Here is an 18,034-nt window from a genome sequence, read left to right as displayed (position 1 = left end):
ACCTTGAGCTTCTTTCAGTTCTGTTTATGAATCATACAATGCCAATAACATGTCTGCACAGTCAATTTCTTAAGAGGTTATCTTGTTTCAGAGGAATAGTTCTTTGCCTGATGAGAATAATATTGCTAGACTTCAAGAAGAATTGATTGCAGTGAAGCTAAGAGAAGCTGAAGCTCTGATGGGTCTAAAAGAACTTAGACAGCAAGTAAAAGATTTGGAGGAACACTGGCAGGTAAGTCTAGAGCATCTCATCATGATAGGAAAATAATATGATTTAATGGGTGAGCTATAAATCAAATAATGCATTGTACAAATGGGATTTAGAGGGGATTGATATGCATGGGGGGAAAGGGTCCATAAGGAAGGACAGCAAATGAATATGATTGAGAATTGTTTCTAGATGCTAGAAATCACCCCCCCCCCCAAAAAAAAGAATTGTTCTGAATTTGATCCTTTAGTACACATGCAGTGCAATCTGAAGCAGATACTCCTTCTAAATCCATTGATTTGCATGTATGTAGAAGGGTAACTCTGTTTAGGATTGCACTGGTAATCTTGATTCTTTGTTCTGTGGCTTTGATGGTTCATACTTGCTGGAGACATTGCAGCCTAGTTCTCAGCATATTAGAAGTATCTTCCAATAAGTAGTAAGCAAGTCTTCTTGAAATTGCAACTTGGGAGCAGCTTCCATACATGTGTCTCAGAACTGTAAAGCTACACACAGTGCAATCCTGAGCAGAATCACCCCCTTCTAAATTTATTCAAGTCAGTGGTCTTAGAATGATGTAATTTTGTTTCAGATTGCACTGACAATCTGTTTGAAGTTCAATCTGAGGATGGCTCTCTTGTAGCCTTTGCAAGCTGGACCAATTCTGTAGTAGGAACGTACATGATTTTCAAAATGGGTTCTTTTATTAAAACATAGCAATGTTTTTAGCGCCATCTACTTCGCACCACTGGAAGATGGAAAGATCCTCCTAAGAAGAACGCTGTAAATGAATTACAAGATGAACTCATGACTGTCAGACTTAGAGAAGCAGAAACTCAAGCAGAGCTGAAAGAGGTAAAACAAAGAATGATGGAAACAGAAACACAGGTAAGAACATGAATGTTTTGAACAGTATTATGAGCTAGAAAATAGATATGACTATCCACTATGTTATGGTACTGACTCTGAAATGTGTGTTTCGTGTGTTCTTGGATTCTCTTTGAATTCCATTTTCAGTGTGATTTTATTCATTTCCAATAACTGCTCTCTGAATTATCCTCTTAAAATTAAATGTTAATAAACAACTAGGTTAGCTTGGTGTGCAGCTTGGAGCTGCATCTTGTGCATTTCTGTCTTTTAGGCTATGCCTGGGAAGTTTATGAGAATGTAAGAGCTGAGGTGAACTTTTATGACAGATATTTGTTATTTATCCCAGTGTAGAACAAAAGGGTCTAGCATGGTTTAAGTAATAACATTTTGGGGACAGTCTCTGGTAAGCAGGATTGTATTCCCTGTCACCTTTGGGGAAAAGTAACTACTGAATTGTGTGTGTTCCCTGATTATACAGAGGAAGGTGATGTCATATTCTTCCAGCCTGTTCAGCTAACTGTGTGATCTTCCTGTAGCAGAAAAGGCTATTTCACTAGATGAAGCCCTAGATGAAGCTTCACTAGATGAAGTTTTTGAGACAAACTCTGTACTTCACTATATTGAGTAATAAGATGCAACCCCCTGTGTTCAGATAAATGTGATATAGTCTGGCTCATGACTGACTTTTTCCATACTGTAGCACACACATGTTCAGGGCAGAAGACTTTTTCTAGAATGCAAAATGTGAATTGGGGATTGCAGCTTTAAATCTATGCAAATTATTAATTTTAGCATGCTCCTTACTGATACATATCAATACATTTAATATATCTATACTCTTACTAGAACGTGCTGGCTATTCTTCCAAATTACTTCTGTAGAATTCAGGATTGTTTTTACTGTTCTGTGGAATTTCATGGAGGAAGGTCTAAGGATATTGTGGAATTCACCATAGGAAAACTCCAATAGCACTAGTTAATCTGCTGCATTCTAAGCCCTTCAGCCAGTAGGAGGTGTACTTGTTCTATCTGATCACAGGCAATTTGTGTCCTGCAAGACAGACAGATGTGGGTGAGAGTACTAAGTACAAACTGCTTGTTTTGAACAAAGATTGTTTGTGTGAATGTTTTGTGTAAACGTGGGTGTGGAGGTGTGTGCAACATATGCATCTAAAACATGTGCTGTTTTAGATGGACCTAACTTTCCTTTTAGTTGGTTCATTCCCCCACCCCACCCCAAGGGGGAAAAGACATGATATAACTAAACTGAGATTTCATAACAACTTCTGTCCACATTCCAATATATTACTCTGATCAAACCTAATACTTGGCCTGTGCAACTTGCAAGCATTGATGTTCATGATGTCAATGTAGGTATATTACTTTATCATCACTCACAATATGGTATTGTGGATGTTTTAAAAAGGAGTGGGAATAACCAGTCACACACAAAATTCAGCCTCTGAATAATCCACTCAATTAAAATTCATATTAATGTGCTATATCTGTGCATGAAACTGAACTATGGTCCTGTAAGAAATCTCTTCCTTTAGTCAGGAATCCCTGAGCTGTCAGCGGCATTCTGAAACAATTAGGACGTATAAAGAAAAAATATGAGATAAGCTTTATCTCTGTATGTATAATGCAGAAGTGTATGATCTTCCAGGAGCTTTGTGGTGGCAAATTCTCCCCTCCACCTTCACACCTCAGTGGCTGTGTGATATCCTGCCCGTGGCTGCTACTAGCAGCTGCCTCCTAGAACTTTTTTTTTAAAATTAAGATGATGTTAATCAAGGATAAGATTGCACAGCATAGATGGAACAGAATACCCACTGCTTGACTTGATAAGAGCAAATAAATATAGAACACTCTGTGAGAGTTTTTACTAATGCATGTACTAAAACAATTTTATACTAAACAATATTCAGTAGTATTCAAAAAAAATTTTTACAGAAAATTGCACAATTTTCTTTCTTTCTTTGTAGAGCTACACAAAGTCTAAGAAATTCCAAAATAGATATGACTGCTTCCCAAAACAGGTGTGGCTGCAAACAGACTGCTGCTTCCATCCTCTTTACGGAATATCCTTCATCAGACAGCTCACCAAAGGGACTGGCATGTCATAAAAATTGATTTTATTTTAAAAACATATTTTTTTGAGTCACTGAGTGTTCATGCGACACCATCTTATCATGTTCTTAATGTCCTGCTACACCATCTTGTTCTGGTGGACTATTCTGTTGTATTAAATATTGTACTTGGCTTTTTATTATTATGCTGCTGTGATTTTATTGTGATTTTATTATTTATGTTGTGCTCTATCCTGAGCCCCTACGGGGGAATGGGCAGAATATAAATAAATAATTAATATATGTATTTGCTCTTATCAAATTATGACATGCCAGCCCCTTTGTATCTATTTTGGAATTTCTTGGACTTTGTGTAGCTCTACAAAGAAAGAAAGAACATTGTACAATTTTCTGTAAAAAATTTTCCAGAATACTGATGAATATTGCTTAGTATAAAATTGTTTTGGTACATGCATTAGTAAAAACCCTCATGGAGTGTTCTATATTTATTTGCCTATCTATACTCGTGAGCTCTCTATCTTGACATACTTGACTTGATAAGAGGGCAGATCTTACAGGCAGCCATGTTAGGACTTTGGTATGGCAATACTTCTCATAGGCAGATTCTTTAGTCTTGAAAGTCACTGTTATAACGGATACAGCTTGACAGCCAATAATGAGGCAATAATGTTTTCTGTCAGAAGCTGATTGTAGTTGCAAACAGCTGTCTGTAGTTACATCTTGCTGGTAATATCAGGGAAGGTACCCATTAGTAGACCAACCTAGAATGAATGCCTGTCTATATCTTCTAACTTTCTAGAGTGAACACTGAAATTTCTTCAATGTGTAAATATCAAGGGTTTGCATTGATTGCTGTAGTAGTGCAAGTTGCAAAACACAAACCGTACACAATCTACTAGATGTTCACTACGACAGATAACCTGTACTGTGGTTAAGGCTAATGTATTCTTCTCTTTTTCCTAAATGTCAGAACCAGATAAATAGTAACCATTTACGGAGGGCCGAACAAGAGATTGCCAGCCTGCAAGAGAAGGTCCAGTATCTGTCTGCACAAAACAAAGGACTTCTGGCTCAGCTTTCTGAATCAAAAAGAAAGCAAGCAGAGATTGAATGCAAGGTACATACAATGGATAAAGGAAATGTAATGAAAACAGGATATATATACACTGTTTAAATAAAGCAGCAGAATACCCAATTGAATGCAGAATTATTATGGCTTTTTCAGTAATGAAAAAAGGGAACAAGGAACATATGTCTCAAGAAAATCACTTTGGAGCCAGTATACCAGTCATCTTACTGAATTTATTTTGTTCAAGTAATATTTAGTAGCTGGCTAAAAACCAGTTGTCTTGAAATGTATATCAACTAGCTATTTGCAACTGGTTAAAGGGGGGGGGGGGGAAATCTGGCTAACTAATTTTTCCTAAAACTTTCCTTGTTTGTAGAATAAGGAAGAGGTGATGGCTGTAAGACTCCGAGAAGCAGACAGCATAGCAGCTGTGGCAGAACTCCAGCAGCATATAGCAGAACTAGAGATCCAGGTAGGAATGAAAAGAACTACCTCTGTCTTCAGCATCACAGATGGCTAGTAACTCTAAAAATTGCCTTGCAATACAAATGCAACAGGCCATGGTCATGCATTTATTTTCTGTGAATTCTTTCCTTGTGTTTTTACCTATGGTTTGATGTAATACTTTCACTGGCATTCACTGTGGCTTAAGCTTATCATAGTTTGATCTGGACCCAGAACCTGAAACTAGAATTGCACCTATCATTTAGAGTGGTGCTACAAGTATACTTTTCAGTAGCAATAGTAGGCCATTTTTAACTGTTGACTGCAGTGTGATTGTAGACATCATGTGCTGTACATAGCTAGGAACCCTGGATGAGACCAGGCACCCTTATTTGCATGAGTAGATCTGTGGAGCTAGCATGAGTTTAGTTTTGTGGTTGTGTATTTGCAGTTTTTCTTGCTGGATCAGGACAACTGACCAGGATAAGCAGTTTCATAAAATATGCATGAGACTATGTATACACTAAATCAGGAGAACTTATTTTGATGGTCTTGCTGCTCTGGCAGTATGGTACAAAACTGCATCCTTACCACAGCATAATACGAGACTAGATAATTTATTCTGGCTCATTCTTCTTCCAAGAAGTTCAGAGTAGTGTCTTCTCCATTGTAGCCTCACAATTAGCCTATAAGGGAGGATAGGCTAGGAGAGAGCAACTAGATCAAGTATTCCAAAAACTTTGTGGCTTAGTGGCAATTTGAAACTGGGTCTTTCAGATCCCAGTCCAGTTGTCTGTCCACTGTAGCAGTTATTAAATCATATATAAATTGCTTTCCTCTGAGCGATGCAGAGCTTTCTGTTTAAGCCTCATCCTCAGTGAAAAGATCAGACTACATTTAAAATGCATGATGGCTTCTTTCTATTCTGTAAACTTAATGCTGAAGGATCCTAGGGTTACTTGGCAATGGTAATTGCTATAATAGTTGTAAAAGTGTTCCACTGTTTACTTGAATTCAGGTTGCTTCCTCTAAGCAAAGTAGCTGTGTTTCAGTGAAGTACAGCTAAGTTGCTGTGTGTCTAGTGATGGTAAAGATGCAGTAGAACAAAATTTTACCTGAAGCTCTTCCTCTTCAAGATTGCTGTTAATAGCCTAAGAGAGTTACATTGTGTATTTAAAGTTAAGCCACAGTAGTTACCTGTTACCATAAATCATGTTGCTTTCTGTGAAATGTCTAGATGTAAGTGCAAAACACATTGGTATTAACATGTAAGGCATGCTTGGTATTGCTACACGCACATTACTACCGTAATGATTTTACTTGCATGCCTTTGGATTAAATCACAGTTTTGGGACAGTTACAGAAAGATCGACTATATATATATATATATATTTCCAAACAAAATTTTTCATTTTTCTAATCCACATTTCATCCAGTGATCTGAATGCTTTCTTGTTATAGTTCATAATAGGCTTAGCTTTGTAGCTTTGAACCTGTTTGACAGAATTTATACTGGATGTTCTGTTCTAAATGTTGTTTTTTGCGTCAGTGTAGTTAATTGCATAGCAAACTAACAAACAGTTTTAAAGCAAAAGTTTGTTGTTGTATGTCTGTGTGACTGCTTTTGTGCTTTCTCCTTCCTTGTCCTATTAGTATGTGTATCTTTCAAGTGTGAACTGTTCATCTTCACATAATCTATTTTGTGTCAGTATCGATATTCTGTGTGTGTTGTGGAATACACTATCAGTGGTTTCTAACATTCTCTACATTAGTGAGATGATCTTTGATGGGAAAAATAAAGTTACTGTCCCTAACATCACTCAGTGAAATCAAATATCTGCCATGGAAGTAAAATCTGTCTTTAAAAATCTAATCAAATGCCTGCCACGGAAATGAGCCTGTGTTAAATCTAATCTAGTACCATCCTTTAAATATATGTATAGTATTCTTCTTAAACACTTTACGAGTTCTGATGTTTTAAAAAATAATTTCCATCTTTGCAATTACAGGAAACATGTTTTTTAACTCTTCAGCAGTGTGATGTGTTTTCTGAAAGTCTAGAATGAATCATCAGAGTCACTGAAAGGCCACAAGTCCCCCACAACTGCCCTGATGAATAAACTAAGTTTAGGTTTCTAATGCAAAATGCCATTACCATACAGAAAAAAGTTTATGAAGCACCCCATATTGAGGAAAATTAATACAGCTAGCTTCTAAATAGTCTAAAAAATTTTAAAATGAAAAGTATAATTTCTGTACTGTTGAATCCGTTGTTCAGTAATTTATGGAGTAGTAATGGCTTGCTGTCTTGAATTTAGTTCAAGGAATATCAGATTTCTAGATATGAACAGACATAACAAGAACTCCATGTTCTCAAAAGGCACTGTGTTATTTTTTTTCCACCAAACTTCTGGAAGATGTTAGAACCCCTCTTCCACATGAAAATAGAAACACCATAAGGGAATGGATCAAGCCAGGATATATCTAGCTTGACATTCTGTTTCCTGAAGTGACCAACTACAAGCCCTGGAAAGATCACAGACATAGCATGAAGTACTCTCTTCTGGTGTTGCCCCCTGCAATAGTTGTTCAGTGCCTTTGAAGATGCATTTAGGCATCTTGTCTGACATCTGTTGATAGACCTGCTTTAAAAAAAAAAATTCTTTCCTTCTTTACAGGATTTCCAAGGTGGCCTACAGTAGATAAATATCAAATCATGCAGAGATCTTATTAGCCAAAAGAAACAACAGAATTTAATCAGAGGAATAGAATTTACCAGCCAGATTCCCTAGGTGTGAATCCAAAATCCACTCTTAAAAATGTGTTCTGAATCCATCAAAACACCAGTACAGAAGGACTTCAGCAAGTGCCCCTTTGGAAGGACATTCCAGTCATGCTATAGCTGTTGAGAAAGCCACCTACTGTGTCTTGTGTGACCACTTGCTACATCTCTGATGTTGAGGGCACACAGAAAGGACTTCCTTAATATACCCTTTGCACCTGGGTGGGTCCATATGAACTGTCTATATGATAATCCTTAAGATGCATTGATCCCAGACAATTTGGGGCCAAAACCAATATTTTCAGTTGGGACCAGAAACTAATTGGCAAAAAGTGAAAATGGAGTAAAATAAGAGAAACACGATGCTGGTTGTTTGGACCAGCTGTAGATACCAAACACACTTCAAATTCTGCTTCACAGGGTTTGTATTATAGAAGTCTTTCTAAATGCTGCAGAAATATACATAACTGTGGCTGGATCATTTTGTCAAGGAAAGGGTGTAACTGCTGAACCAGCTAAAGTAAGTGAAAGCCATTCGTTGCCTTGATGTCGATCATCCAAGAACAGCATTGATACAATGTTGTCCCCAAACTTCAAGCCTGGGTTTTCAAGGAGAAGTGTTATCACTAATTGAAAGCTGCCCTCCCACTCAGCTTCCAACTAAATGGTTCCTCTGTCTTCTCGGGATTAAGTTTGTTTGCTCATCTCTATCTAGCCCATCATAATTTTAGACCCTGTTCTCAGGCTATTGTAAATTTATCTTCCATTAATTTATTTAATTCCTTTTTTAAAGCCATCTAATCTAGGGGCTACCCAGCACAGTTTGCATCAGTGGGTGCCATAGATTAATCATACATTTTGTGAAATAGTTCTTCATTTCATTTGGTGTGAATCCACTGCCAGTCAGTTCACTGAGTGAGCTACCCTCATAGTCCCACATCTCTGACAAACTGTTTTCTGAGTCCTGCTTGAATCTGCCCTTTCCAGTGCTCAGTTTGAGTCTAGAAGCAGTGTAGAGAAGTGTTAGCCCAGGGGGAAAAAAACACAATTTCTGAGATCCCCCTCAATTTTGCCTATAGAAAGATAATAGTGGGAGGGGGGGCATTCAGAATGAAGAGTGAAATACTTTTTAAGGCAGTTTCAATTAGATTAATAAATAAGCAATGATTTTTAGGACTTGATGTTGGAAAAGTAGTTTCATAAATTGCAGAATCCAAACTAGGAGTTGTTACACGTATTGCTCTTAAACATGGTGGTAATTACATTATACAGATGGCCTCTCAGAGACATTGGAGACAAGTGAGAACTGTCCATAGACTGAAATAAACACATGAATGTTTGGTAATGCACAATCCAGAAACAAAGTTCATGTGAAATAATTGGGAATCTGTTTCCAGTTCATATAGACCATCCACTTTTGGAAGTTCAGAGTGAAAGGTTAGAATGAGAAGCTTTGGATCTTTCATACACTGATTAGAGAAATAAACTTGAGTTCTGCTAGAATTTCCAAGGATTTATTTACTGAAATTGAGTGGGATATAAATAAATAGAGCTTTAGGTTAGTTAACTTCCTCTGTGAAGTTTTCAGCCTTGTTCCACTGCATATTTATACAGAAGCAAATTCCATGAAGTTCAGTGTAGCTATACTAATAAATAAATTGAGTGGGATATAAAGTGTGCATAGAATGAAGCCTTATGATGTATAATAATATATTATTTATTATACAGTTTAAGCAGATATCCATTCAGTTATGTTAAAATGCTGCCATTTTAGCATCTTTAAATTTCTCATGTGTATGCCCATAATAGCGCTGAGGTCTATATAATGGCTTGGTTCTTTAATTTTGGTGGAAGAGCAGAGATTTGGAAAACTTTTTTAGGGAAATTTATCTTGTGTCCTTAATGCTGGCATGTAGGATGCGAGTGAAAATAGAATGCAAATGTAACTTAATCCTAACAAGACAGAGATTCACTAGGCTAGCAGAAAGGCAGAACAGGGACTTCAGATCTCTCCTGCTTTGGATGGGGTTACAGTCCCTTAGAAAACCCAAGTTCAAACCTGGAAGTGCTACTCAACACAGCAGTCACTTTAAAAAAAACCAGGTGGCCAGAGGTCCCAGAGTGCTTTTACCCAGCTTTAACTGGAGTGCCAGCTGTATTGGTTCCTGGGTCACAGTGATCCATGACTTAGTTACATCTAGTTTTGGCTATTGCAATTCAAAGTGTTGATTTTGACCTTTAAAGTCTTGCATGGCTTGGGCCCAGGATATCTGAAGGATCATCTTCTCCCATATGTTCCTGCCCAGGAATAAAGATCACAAAGATAGGCCCTCCTGACTGCTCCATCAATCAAAGAAGGTTGTTTGGTAGGTACATGAGAGGGGGGCTTTTCAGTGGCAGCCCCATGATTATGGAACAACTTTCCAAGGAGGTACACCTGCCTCCCTCACTTTCAGTCTTTAGGAGGCAGCTGAAGAGTTTTATTTAGGACTACATTTGATTGAAGCAGTCCAAAATTGTAAAGCTTGGTTTTATGTTTTTTATGTAATCAATTTTATATATTTTATTCATATTGTAACTTATAAGCCAAATTGAGCTCTATGTGAAATAATGGCAGCTAATAAATATTTTAAGTAAATAATGAATAATGCTTCAAATAGCCCTGAGTAATGATTAATGTCAAACTTCACTAACTTTTTTCTTTTTCCTTTGCTGCTGTGTAATAGGTTGTTGTGCTGTGTTTATTTTTTATTGTATTGTGATTTTTAAACTTGTGTGAGCTGCTTTGTGGATTTACAAGTCAGTTTTTGTGTCAGAAAGCCATGTCCAAGCCAATTGGGTGGGGGGTGGTAATCATGCTTGACATTCAAACTGCATGACACTGCCTTCCTTTCATCATGCGCCCCCCCCCCGACCCATTTAGATGAATTGTGTTGCTGGTATATCAGAGGAAGGGGCAGAACCTGTTCTGCAGCACCCTCTTTTTGCCACACCCACAGCACTTCCATTTCTATTTATGTCTGTTTCCAGCCATAAAGGTAAAAGTATTTAGGAATAAAGGCTTTTTTTTTCTCTTTTGGTACAGAAAGAAGAAGGGAAAATTCAAGGGCAGCTAAATAATTCTGATTCTAGTCAGTATATAAGAGAACTGAAAGATCAGATAGCAGAGCTAAATCATGAGGTAAGTAAAAAAGTAAGCACCTTATTTCATTTTAAAGTTTCCTTGCTGCATCTTGGAAAAAATCAGTTTTCTTCGATTCTGGGTAATTACTGTAACAGTTTGTAATCTGTCTTCATCAGTTATTTCATTTCAACTACAAGCACTTGTAAACTTAGCAATGCAATATGGTGCGGGGGAGGGAGGAATCATAATCGGGAAGCCAGTAATCAGACCCTGAATTGAACTTACTTGTACTTCCACTTTATATGTGAGAATACAGTGCAGACCTCCCTGATTTGTAACCATATCAACATTACCAGTAATTGATGTATGATTACTTTTTTATACAATGATGTATTCAAAGGAATTTTGTAATTACATTATTTAGCTCTTTGTGTTCTTTCTGAAAATATTCTTACATTAATAATAACACATATATGAAATGTACAGGGAAACAATGCACACCTGGGAAATTATCAGAGCAGAATTTTACAAATCTTACCCATTTCCCCCTATAGTTTGCAGTTATGGCCTTAAATTCTGATCTTTACCAGGTTATGATTGAGGTTCATTCCATATCTATCCAGATTCAGTTCTGTCACCAATAAGTAAGAATGTCTGTATAATTACTCCTTCACAGAGATTATTATGATGTTAAAATACACAGAACAAATTTGTTCCTTGTCAAAATTGAACCTAGTAAAATGCATCCACTTTCATTTTTGCTCCTATTGTTTCTTTTGAAATTGCATCACTAACTAGTCAACAATTGAAGATTCTTGGAACTTTTGTTGGGTTCACTGGAGATTATGAGGAATCTTTGCCTTAATTAACAACACAGGCCATAATCATTCCAGTACCTTTAGCAACCGCTAAACTCACTTGAAAGAAATCAATATTCAACCGTCTTGCATTAAACATTTATGTCCCGATCCAACTAAGGATATCAGCACACAGAATTGATTTATGCTTATGTGTCACTTGCTGGACTGGGAACCACTAGCCTAATGTGGGTGTAATTCAGAAATTCCTCTGGAGTTTGCATCTGTGTCAGGAAGTAGTTTTTATATAGCAGTGGGTTGGATTTTGACTAAATGACAATTTTTATGCATTCCCATTTCCTGCTGCAGACCCCCTCCACCATGTTCTTCTTCAGTATCTCTTATCCCCACCCTAGGAACTGCATTTTGTGGTCATCATTGGACTGCCACAGGAGACAAGAGATAGGAAAATGCCATTCCACTGGCATTCTGGATTAAACCCATTGTTTTGAATAGGATGTGCATCCCCTTCCATATTCTAATACATCTAATTGCATATTAACAGCTTGTTTACATGGTACTTAGGCTCCTATCAGCCTACTCAATAGCGAGACAGAAAGAAACAAAGCAGATATAATGCAGTAGAAGAATTCTGAACATATGCAAGTGAGATTGGAAAGAAGAGTAAAATTCTATTATACTTTAGTTGTTTGGAAGACTGCAAGTTACTAATAGGCACCTGAAACTGCTGAAGACACTGCAGATTGTCACCAATAATTTAATCATGATATATACACAGTGTATTCTCATTTGTACTGTGTATCTAGCCAAGTGAGAGAGGTGCTTAACAATAGACTTAGAACTTCTGAACATCTGGATATAGATTCTATGGAATGGAAAACTCAATATAAACTGCTGCTGATGCTGTCAAGTAAATACTTGCTAATTGGAATTTTGTCAGTCCAATTAACCCAATGAAATCTAATGAAGTAAAATAATAAATGGTGTTAAGTGGCAGTGAACAGTAATTATACTAAGTAATATAATGTATTTCTATTTTGTTCTTTGTTTTATTTGGCAAATGTTTTTAATGCTTTTGTACATCGTCCAGATTGGGTGATTTATATATCAAATAAATAAATAAATAATATGCGATCACTATATAGGAATAATAGCTTTAATTTTTATTTATTTATTTGAGATTTATATCCCGCCCTTCCCACGAATGGCTCAGGGCGGCTTCCAACAATTAATCAAACATAAAATTTAAACAATTTCAAGTATAAAACAATTAAATATTTAAACAGTTAAAACTTTAAAACAGAGTATTTCAATTTCCTGTAAACAGATGGCTGGCCAGTTACATCAGTTGTCATCCTAGCTAGGTATAGGCTAGCCGGAAGAGGGTCGTCTTACAGGCCCTGCGGAACTGCGCCAAGTCCCGCAGGGCCCTCACCTCTTCCGGCAGCTGATTCCACCATACGGGGGCCATAACGGAGAAAGCCCTTTCTCTGGTGGCTTTCAAACGGGCTTCTTTTGGCCCGGGGATAGTGAGGAGATTTTGTGTTCCCGACCTCAGTGCTCTCTGGGGAACATTGTGCATGGTTATATAGAGCAAATAAACACTGAGTACTGAGACCTTGTAAAACTAGCATTCATCAAAGGAATAAAAAAACTAAACCCAGTACATAGAACCCTGAATTCAGTACTGTAGGATGGCACAACATTAATGTATGTCATACAGGTACAGATTATGGACTCCATCACATAATTTAGGATTATGAGAATGTCAGCTGAACACATCTGTAGAGTAGTAAAATCTATGGATTTGCCTTCTCAAAGTCTGAGAAAAATATATAAGGTGGTCGGGAAAAGGGAGTTTTCAGCTTAATGCAGCAGCTTATTTCTCAAACAGCTTTGGCTGCCAACACTGCCTTTTGCCTGGTCTTAGCCCACCTAAACTTTTGCAAAAAAAGATTTTGGTTCCATGAAACCAGATGTTACAACTTCAAAGGGCATGCATTAAGTAAAGTTTTAATTTGTTCTTAGTTTTGCTTAATTGAATATGGGAATGGGTATCTGTGCAGTTTTGACTTGTGACCACTAGTGCAGACCTTGCACAGTTCTGCTTAATAAACATGTACTGCACAGTGGGATTTCCCCCCCCCCCCCATGACCTACTGAAAGCTTCTTTCTGGCTGACTCTGCTTCTCCAAACATTCTTACACATGCTACAGTTAAACTTTTAAGTTCATCCTGTTTAAAGATGTGGTATGTGCAACATTACCACAATCTCTTTGGCCAGCTAGATATGGGACAAATTAATAGATGACTAAGTGAAAACATTGGGAGTTAAATGGAAGCTTCTTCACTGTGCATGCCTGCAGTCTTCAAACTGAAAAAACACTGTGTGGTAGTCCTTCTCATTCATACTGAAAACTTAAGTAGGTTCATGTAAATTATAAGCTTGTATAAATAAATTATCACTGTGTTATACTAGTTCATTTATTCTTCCAAGATCTGAGACAGTATGTTAGCGCATATTAAAAGTTTAAGGACCACATATTTTAGAAAATACTCAAGCTAATGCTGCCGGTAACACCACATTTTTTACCTGTGGCATTTTTTATTTTTGCCAACCTTTTGTTACTGTGATCTTCTACAGAAAGATAGTCACATTTTTGGTTTAAAAAGACCTTTATAAATAGTAATAATTAATAATGATGACAATGATGTGTAAATTTTAAAAATAATCAAAACTTTCTTCATGTTTTATGTAGATTATATAGATTAAGTTATGAAAAATTCAAAAAGGAAATGGAATAGAATTAAACATAAAATAACCAGCAAGGCCCCCAAAATCCCTAGCATCGTCCTAATAACTATTTTTAAAAGCACAACATCCATGTCCACTCAGTTCTAAAGCAATTAACTTAAATCAGAAACCTAAACAAAATACTTTTGACCATCTTCCTAAAGGTGGGGAGGTGTAGTGCCAGATGGCCTTCTTGGGACAGGCAGTTCCATAAGATAGGCATTCCAGTGCACCAAACCTCTGGTAGTGTGTATGGGTAGACTCATGTTGAACTATGTGTTTATTAAGGTATCCTGATCCTTGACCACTTAAGGCATTAAAAGTTAAAAACTGGGTATTTTGAACTGGGATTGGAAACTAATTTGGCGTCGGTGAATACCTAGTCATTTTAAATACCTAGATCTCCACTTTAGCTACAATATGGCTTGGTCATGTCACTGTAAATCTATAATTAACTTAGCAGCCATTAGTACATCAGCCATTTCTCGGTTTTTCTTCAATAGACGCAACCAATTTGTCCCAGTGGCTTTAAAAATCTATAAAGCCAAAATAATCCCGCAGTTACTATCTTTGTGTCTGATATTGAAAGAGTTCAGTCCAAATTTGTTAGGAAAATCATGGGTCTACCACGCTGTGCCCCATATGCCACTCTTTGTCTAGAATCAGGCCTCAATATGTTAGAAACAAGAGCATGGCTTTTATCTATCAAATATTGGCTATGTGTGCACTATTCCACTGACTGTGGGAGCTATCTATACCAAATGTTGTCTGAATCCTCCTCGTCCAAATGGATTGCTTGCATAGAGAAGAAAATTCCCACCTTAGGTTTATCTATGGATTCTCTCTGCATGCTTAATTGTAGAATTTTAGACATAGAATTGCAAAAACTAATCAGTGCTGCAAATACATCTTGCTCCCCTTTGAATTTTGGAATTCCCCAGTTATTGGTCATCTGCCTTCTTATCAATCAACTCTCCATGTTCCACAGTTGCAGAGAGCATTTACTCTTGCCAGATGTAATACTGTCCCATCAGCAGTTACATATGGTAGATATAAAAAAATCCCACTCTCATTAAGACTTTATACATTCAACTTAAAACAAGTTGATTCATTGTCCCATATTCTTCTTTACTGCTCCCAATGTGATACTATATGCCTTAGGTTTCTAGACCCAATTCTGCTCAACATGACAAGTTACTCAGATGCTGCAAAGGTATGCCAGCTTTTGAATGATTTGTCATCTGAAATAACTGAAAAGGTTGCTTTATTCCTGAGTATGGTAATCAAGGTTCGATTGTCCAATATATAACTGTATATGACTGGTTTATTTTGTTATTTCTGTATCTCTTTTTTGCCTTATTTATAATTTGATATATGCCAATAAACGCTTGTGTTTGTTTGGATAGTGCCAGATGGCCTTCTTGGGACAGGTAGTTCCATAAGATGGGCATTCCAGTACACCAAACCTCTGGTAGTGTGTATGGGTAGACTCATGTTGGACAATGCGTTTATTAAGGTATCTTGATCCTAGACCACTTAAGGCATTAAAAGTTAAAAACTGGGTATTTTGAACTGGGATTGAAAACTAATTTGGAGTCAGTGAAGCTGAGCTGAGACTGGTATAATGTGGTCAGAGGACCTAATCCATCAATCCATTGATTCAAAGATTAGATATCTTTCCCTTGTTCCCTTTCTATCCGCAGTCCTTTCTGATCCTAGGAAAGTTCTGCTGCCAGAAGCAGTAGGGCAACTTCTCCCCCTTTCTCCTCCTTGGTCCCTATCCTGCTTGGCTGTGAATCCCTAGGGAGCCTCCAACTGCCAGTGTCTTTAGGTGGTGAATCGCTGAATCCCTCCCAAAGTGATTTACTCAGGGAACAACCAAGCAGACACCATAGTGTATTACAGTAGTCCAGTTTGGAGGTCACCAGAGTATGTATGACTTGGCCCAGCCAGATTATCTGTATTCATTATACTAAATTGATCAAATGGCAGCTGTGGTCATCACCAGTGCCTTTTATCATTCAAGAACACACAACAGCAGAGGGTCACTGTCTCCCTCAGATTAGCTCCATGGCATGCTTGCCAAGAAGATGGCCTATCCTTAGGCCAGATAACACTTCACTAAATGCAGAGCACTTCTTCACAGTTTGTTATAACAAAATCATAATTGCTTTGAAATACTTTGTCCACTCATTTGGCTGCATGCAAGTATCCACACATTGGTGATTCTCTGTAACTGGAAAACTAATACAGCATACACAGGGCTAGGCTCGAATTTTTATTCTTGGTGGGTTAATGCTTTGTTTTTACATGGAGAACATGAAGGTCCTCATCCTTTGTTCTGCAGTCTGAAATGATACAGCCCATTCATGCTGAATGCACAAGCCGTATAATTGTTGCTTAAAAATAATCTAATGGTATTTTTGCCATTTTGTTTGCATGTGTGTTCTATTACCGGTTCTATTTGTGGGTGCGCCAGGGAGGTATGAAGGTGCTGTCTCATTTGTTCTGATTAGATGTTTGTTCACTTGACTTCCTTTCAAGGCCCCTAGTTGGATAGCCTCACCCATACTCGACTAAAGGAGGCTTTTAATCAGGGTAAAGTGTTCCCATTTGAATTTTCTCTTAGCTGGGAATACTAATGCATCTTAAGAAGTCCAGTAGCACCTTAAAAAAAACCTGTTCCCGCATAAGATGCCACTGTACTTCTGTTTTATTTTGCTTTAACGTATTACCCCTCTAGAATTAAAGCATTGTAATCATTTTATATATTGTACTGCTTCTTGCTTTGTTCTGTATTCCCAAGATGCTCACCCAGTTTCCTATTGTTGTAAGGAATGGGTTCTGGTTGAGAGAAAGAGATTGAGTTTCTTGATGCTCTCAATGACTGTGCTATGGAGCAGATGGTCTCAGAACCTACCAGGGGTGGGACGATCCTGGATTTGGTCCTAAGTAATGCCCAAGACTTGGTGAGAGATGTAAAAGTGATCGCACCATTTGGGAGCAGTGACCATAATGTTATTGATTACACCATTTCTAAAAATAGAGAATTGCCCCAAAAGACCGGCACAACCACGTTTACCTTTGAAAGGGGTAAATTCTCTGAGATGAGGAGGCATGTGAAGAGGAAACTGAAAGGAAAGGTAAATACAGTCAAAACCCTTGGGGAAGCTTGGAGACTATTTAAAACTACAATCCTAGAAGCTCAGATAAAATATATACCACAAGTTAGGAAAGGCACAAACAGGTATAAGAAAAGGCCTGAATGGTTAACAAACAAAGTAATGGAAGCTGTAAAACGTAAGAAGGACTCCTTTAAGTGGTGGAAAGCTAGTCCAAGTGTGATTAATAAAAGGGAACACAGGCTGTGGCAAATCAAATGCAAGATTGTGATCAGGCAGGCAAAAAGGGACTATGAGGAGCATATTGCAAAAAACATAAAGACCAACAATAAAAATGTCTTCAAATATATTAGAAACAGGAAACCAGCCAGGGAGGCAGTTGGGGCCCTTGGATGACCAAGGGGTAAAAGGATTACTGAAGGAGGATAGGGAAATGGCTGAAAAGCTGAATGCATTTTTTGCCTCTGTCTTCACTGTGGAAGACGAAAAGTGTTTGCCCGCTCCAGAACCACTAATTTTGGAAGGGGTGTTGAAAGACCTGAGTCAGATTGGGGTGACAAGAGAGGAGGTCCTACAACTGATAGACGAATTAAAAACTAATAAGTCACCAGGTTCGGATGGCAAACATCCAAGAGTTCTGAAAGAACTCAAAGTTGAACTTGTGGCTCTTCTGACAAAAATATGTAATCTTTCATTGAAATCTGCCTCCGTTCC

At 37.6% G+C, this 18,034-nt stretch overlaps 1 protein-coding gene across 7 annotated transcripts in view; it reads left to right on the top strand.

Annotated features, from left to right (window-relative positions):
- EVI5 (ecotropic viral integration site 5) overlaps positions 1–18,034 on the top strand; it is a 104,347-nt gene that overhangs the window by 66,644 nt on the left and 19,669 nt on the right. For all 7 annotated transcript variants that reach the window (XM_060232192.1, XM_060232191.1, XM_060232189.1 and 4 more), the window contains 5 exons: positions 92–232; positions 938–1,096; positions 4,138–4,284; positions 4,613–4,708; positions 10,548–10,643. In XM_060232192.1, the coding sequence (XP_060088175.1) occupies positions 92–232; positions 938–1,096; positions 4,138–4,284; positions 4,613–4,708; positions 10,548–10,643 (639 nt within the window). The remainder of the gene's footprint in view (positions 1–91; positions 233–937; positions 1,097–4,137; positions 4,285–4,612; positions 4,709–10,547; positions 10,644–18,034) is intronic.

Source organism: Heteronotia binoei, chromosome 2, assembly GCF_032191835.1.
Source record: "Heteronotia binoei isolate CCM8104 ecotype False Entrance Well chromosome 2, APGP_CSIRO_Hbin_v1, whole genome shotgun sequence".
NCBI classification, from domain to species: domain Eukaryota; kingdom Metazoa; phylum Chordata; class Lepidosauria; order Squamata; family Gekkonidae; genus Heteronotia; species Heteronotia binoei.
Note: the sequence above shows the minus strand (reverse complement) of the source record. Positions and strands in the feature narration are given on the sequence as shown.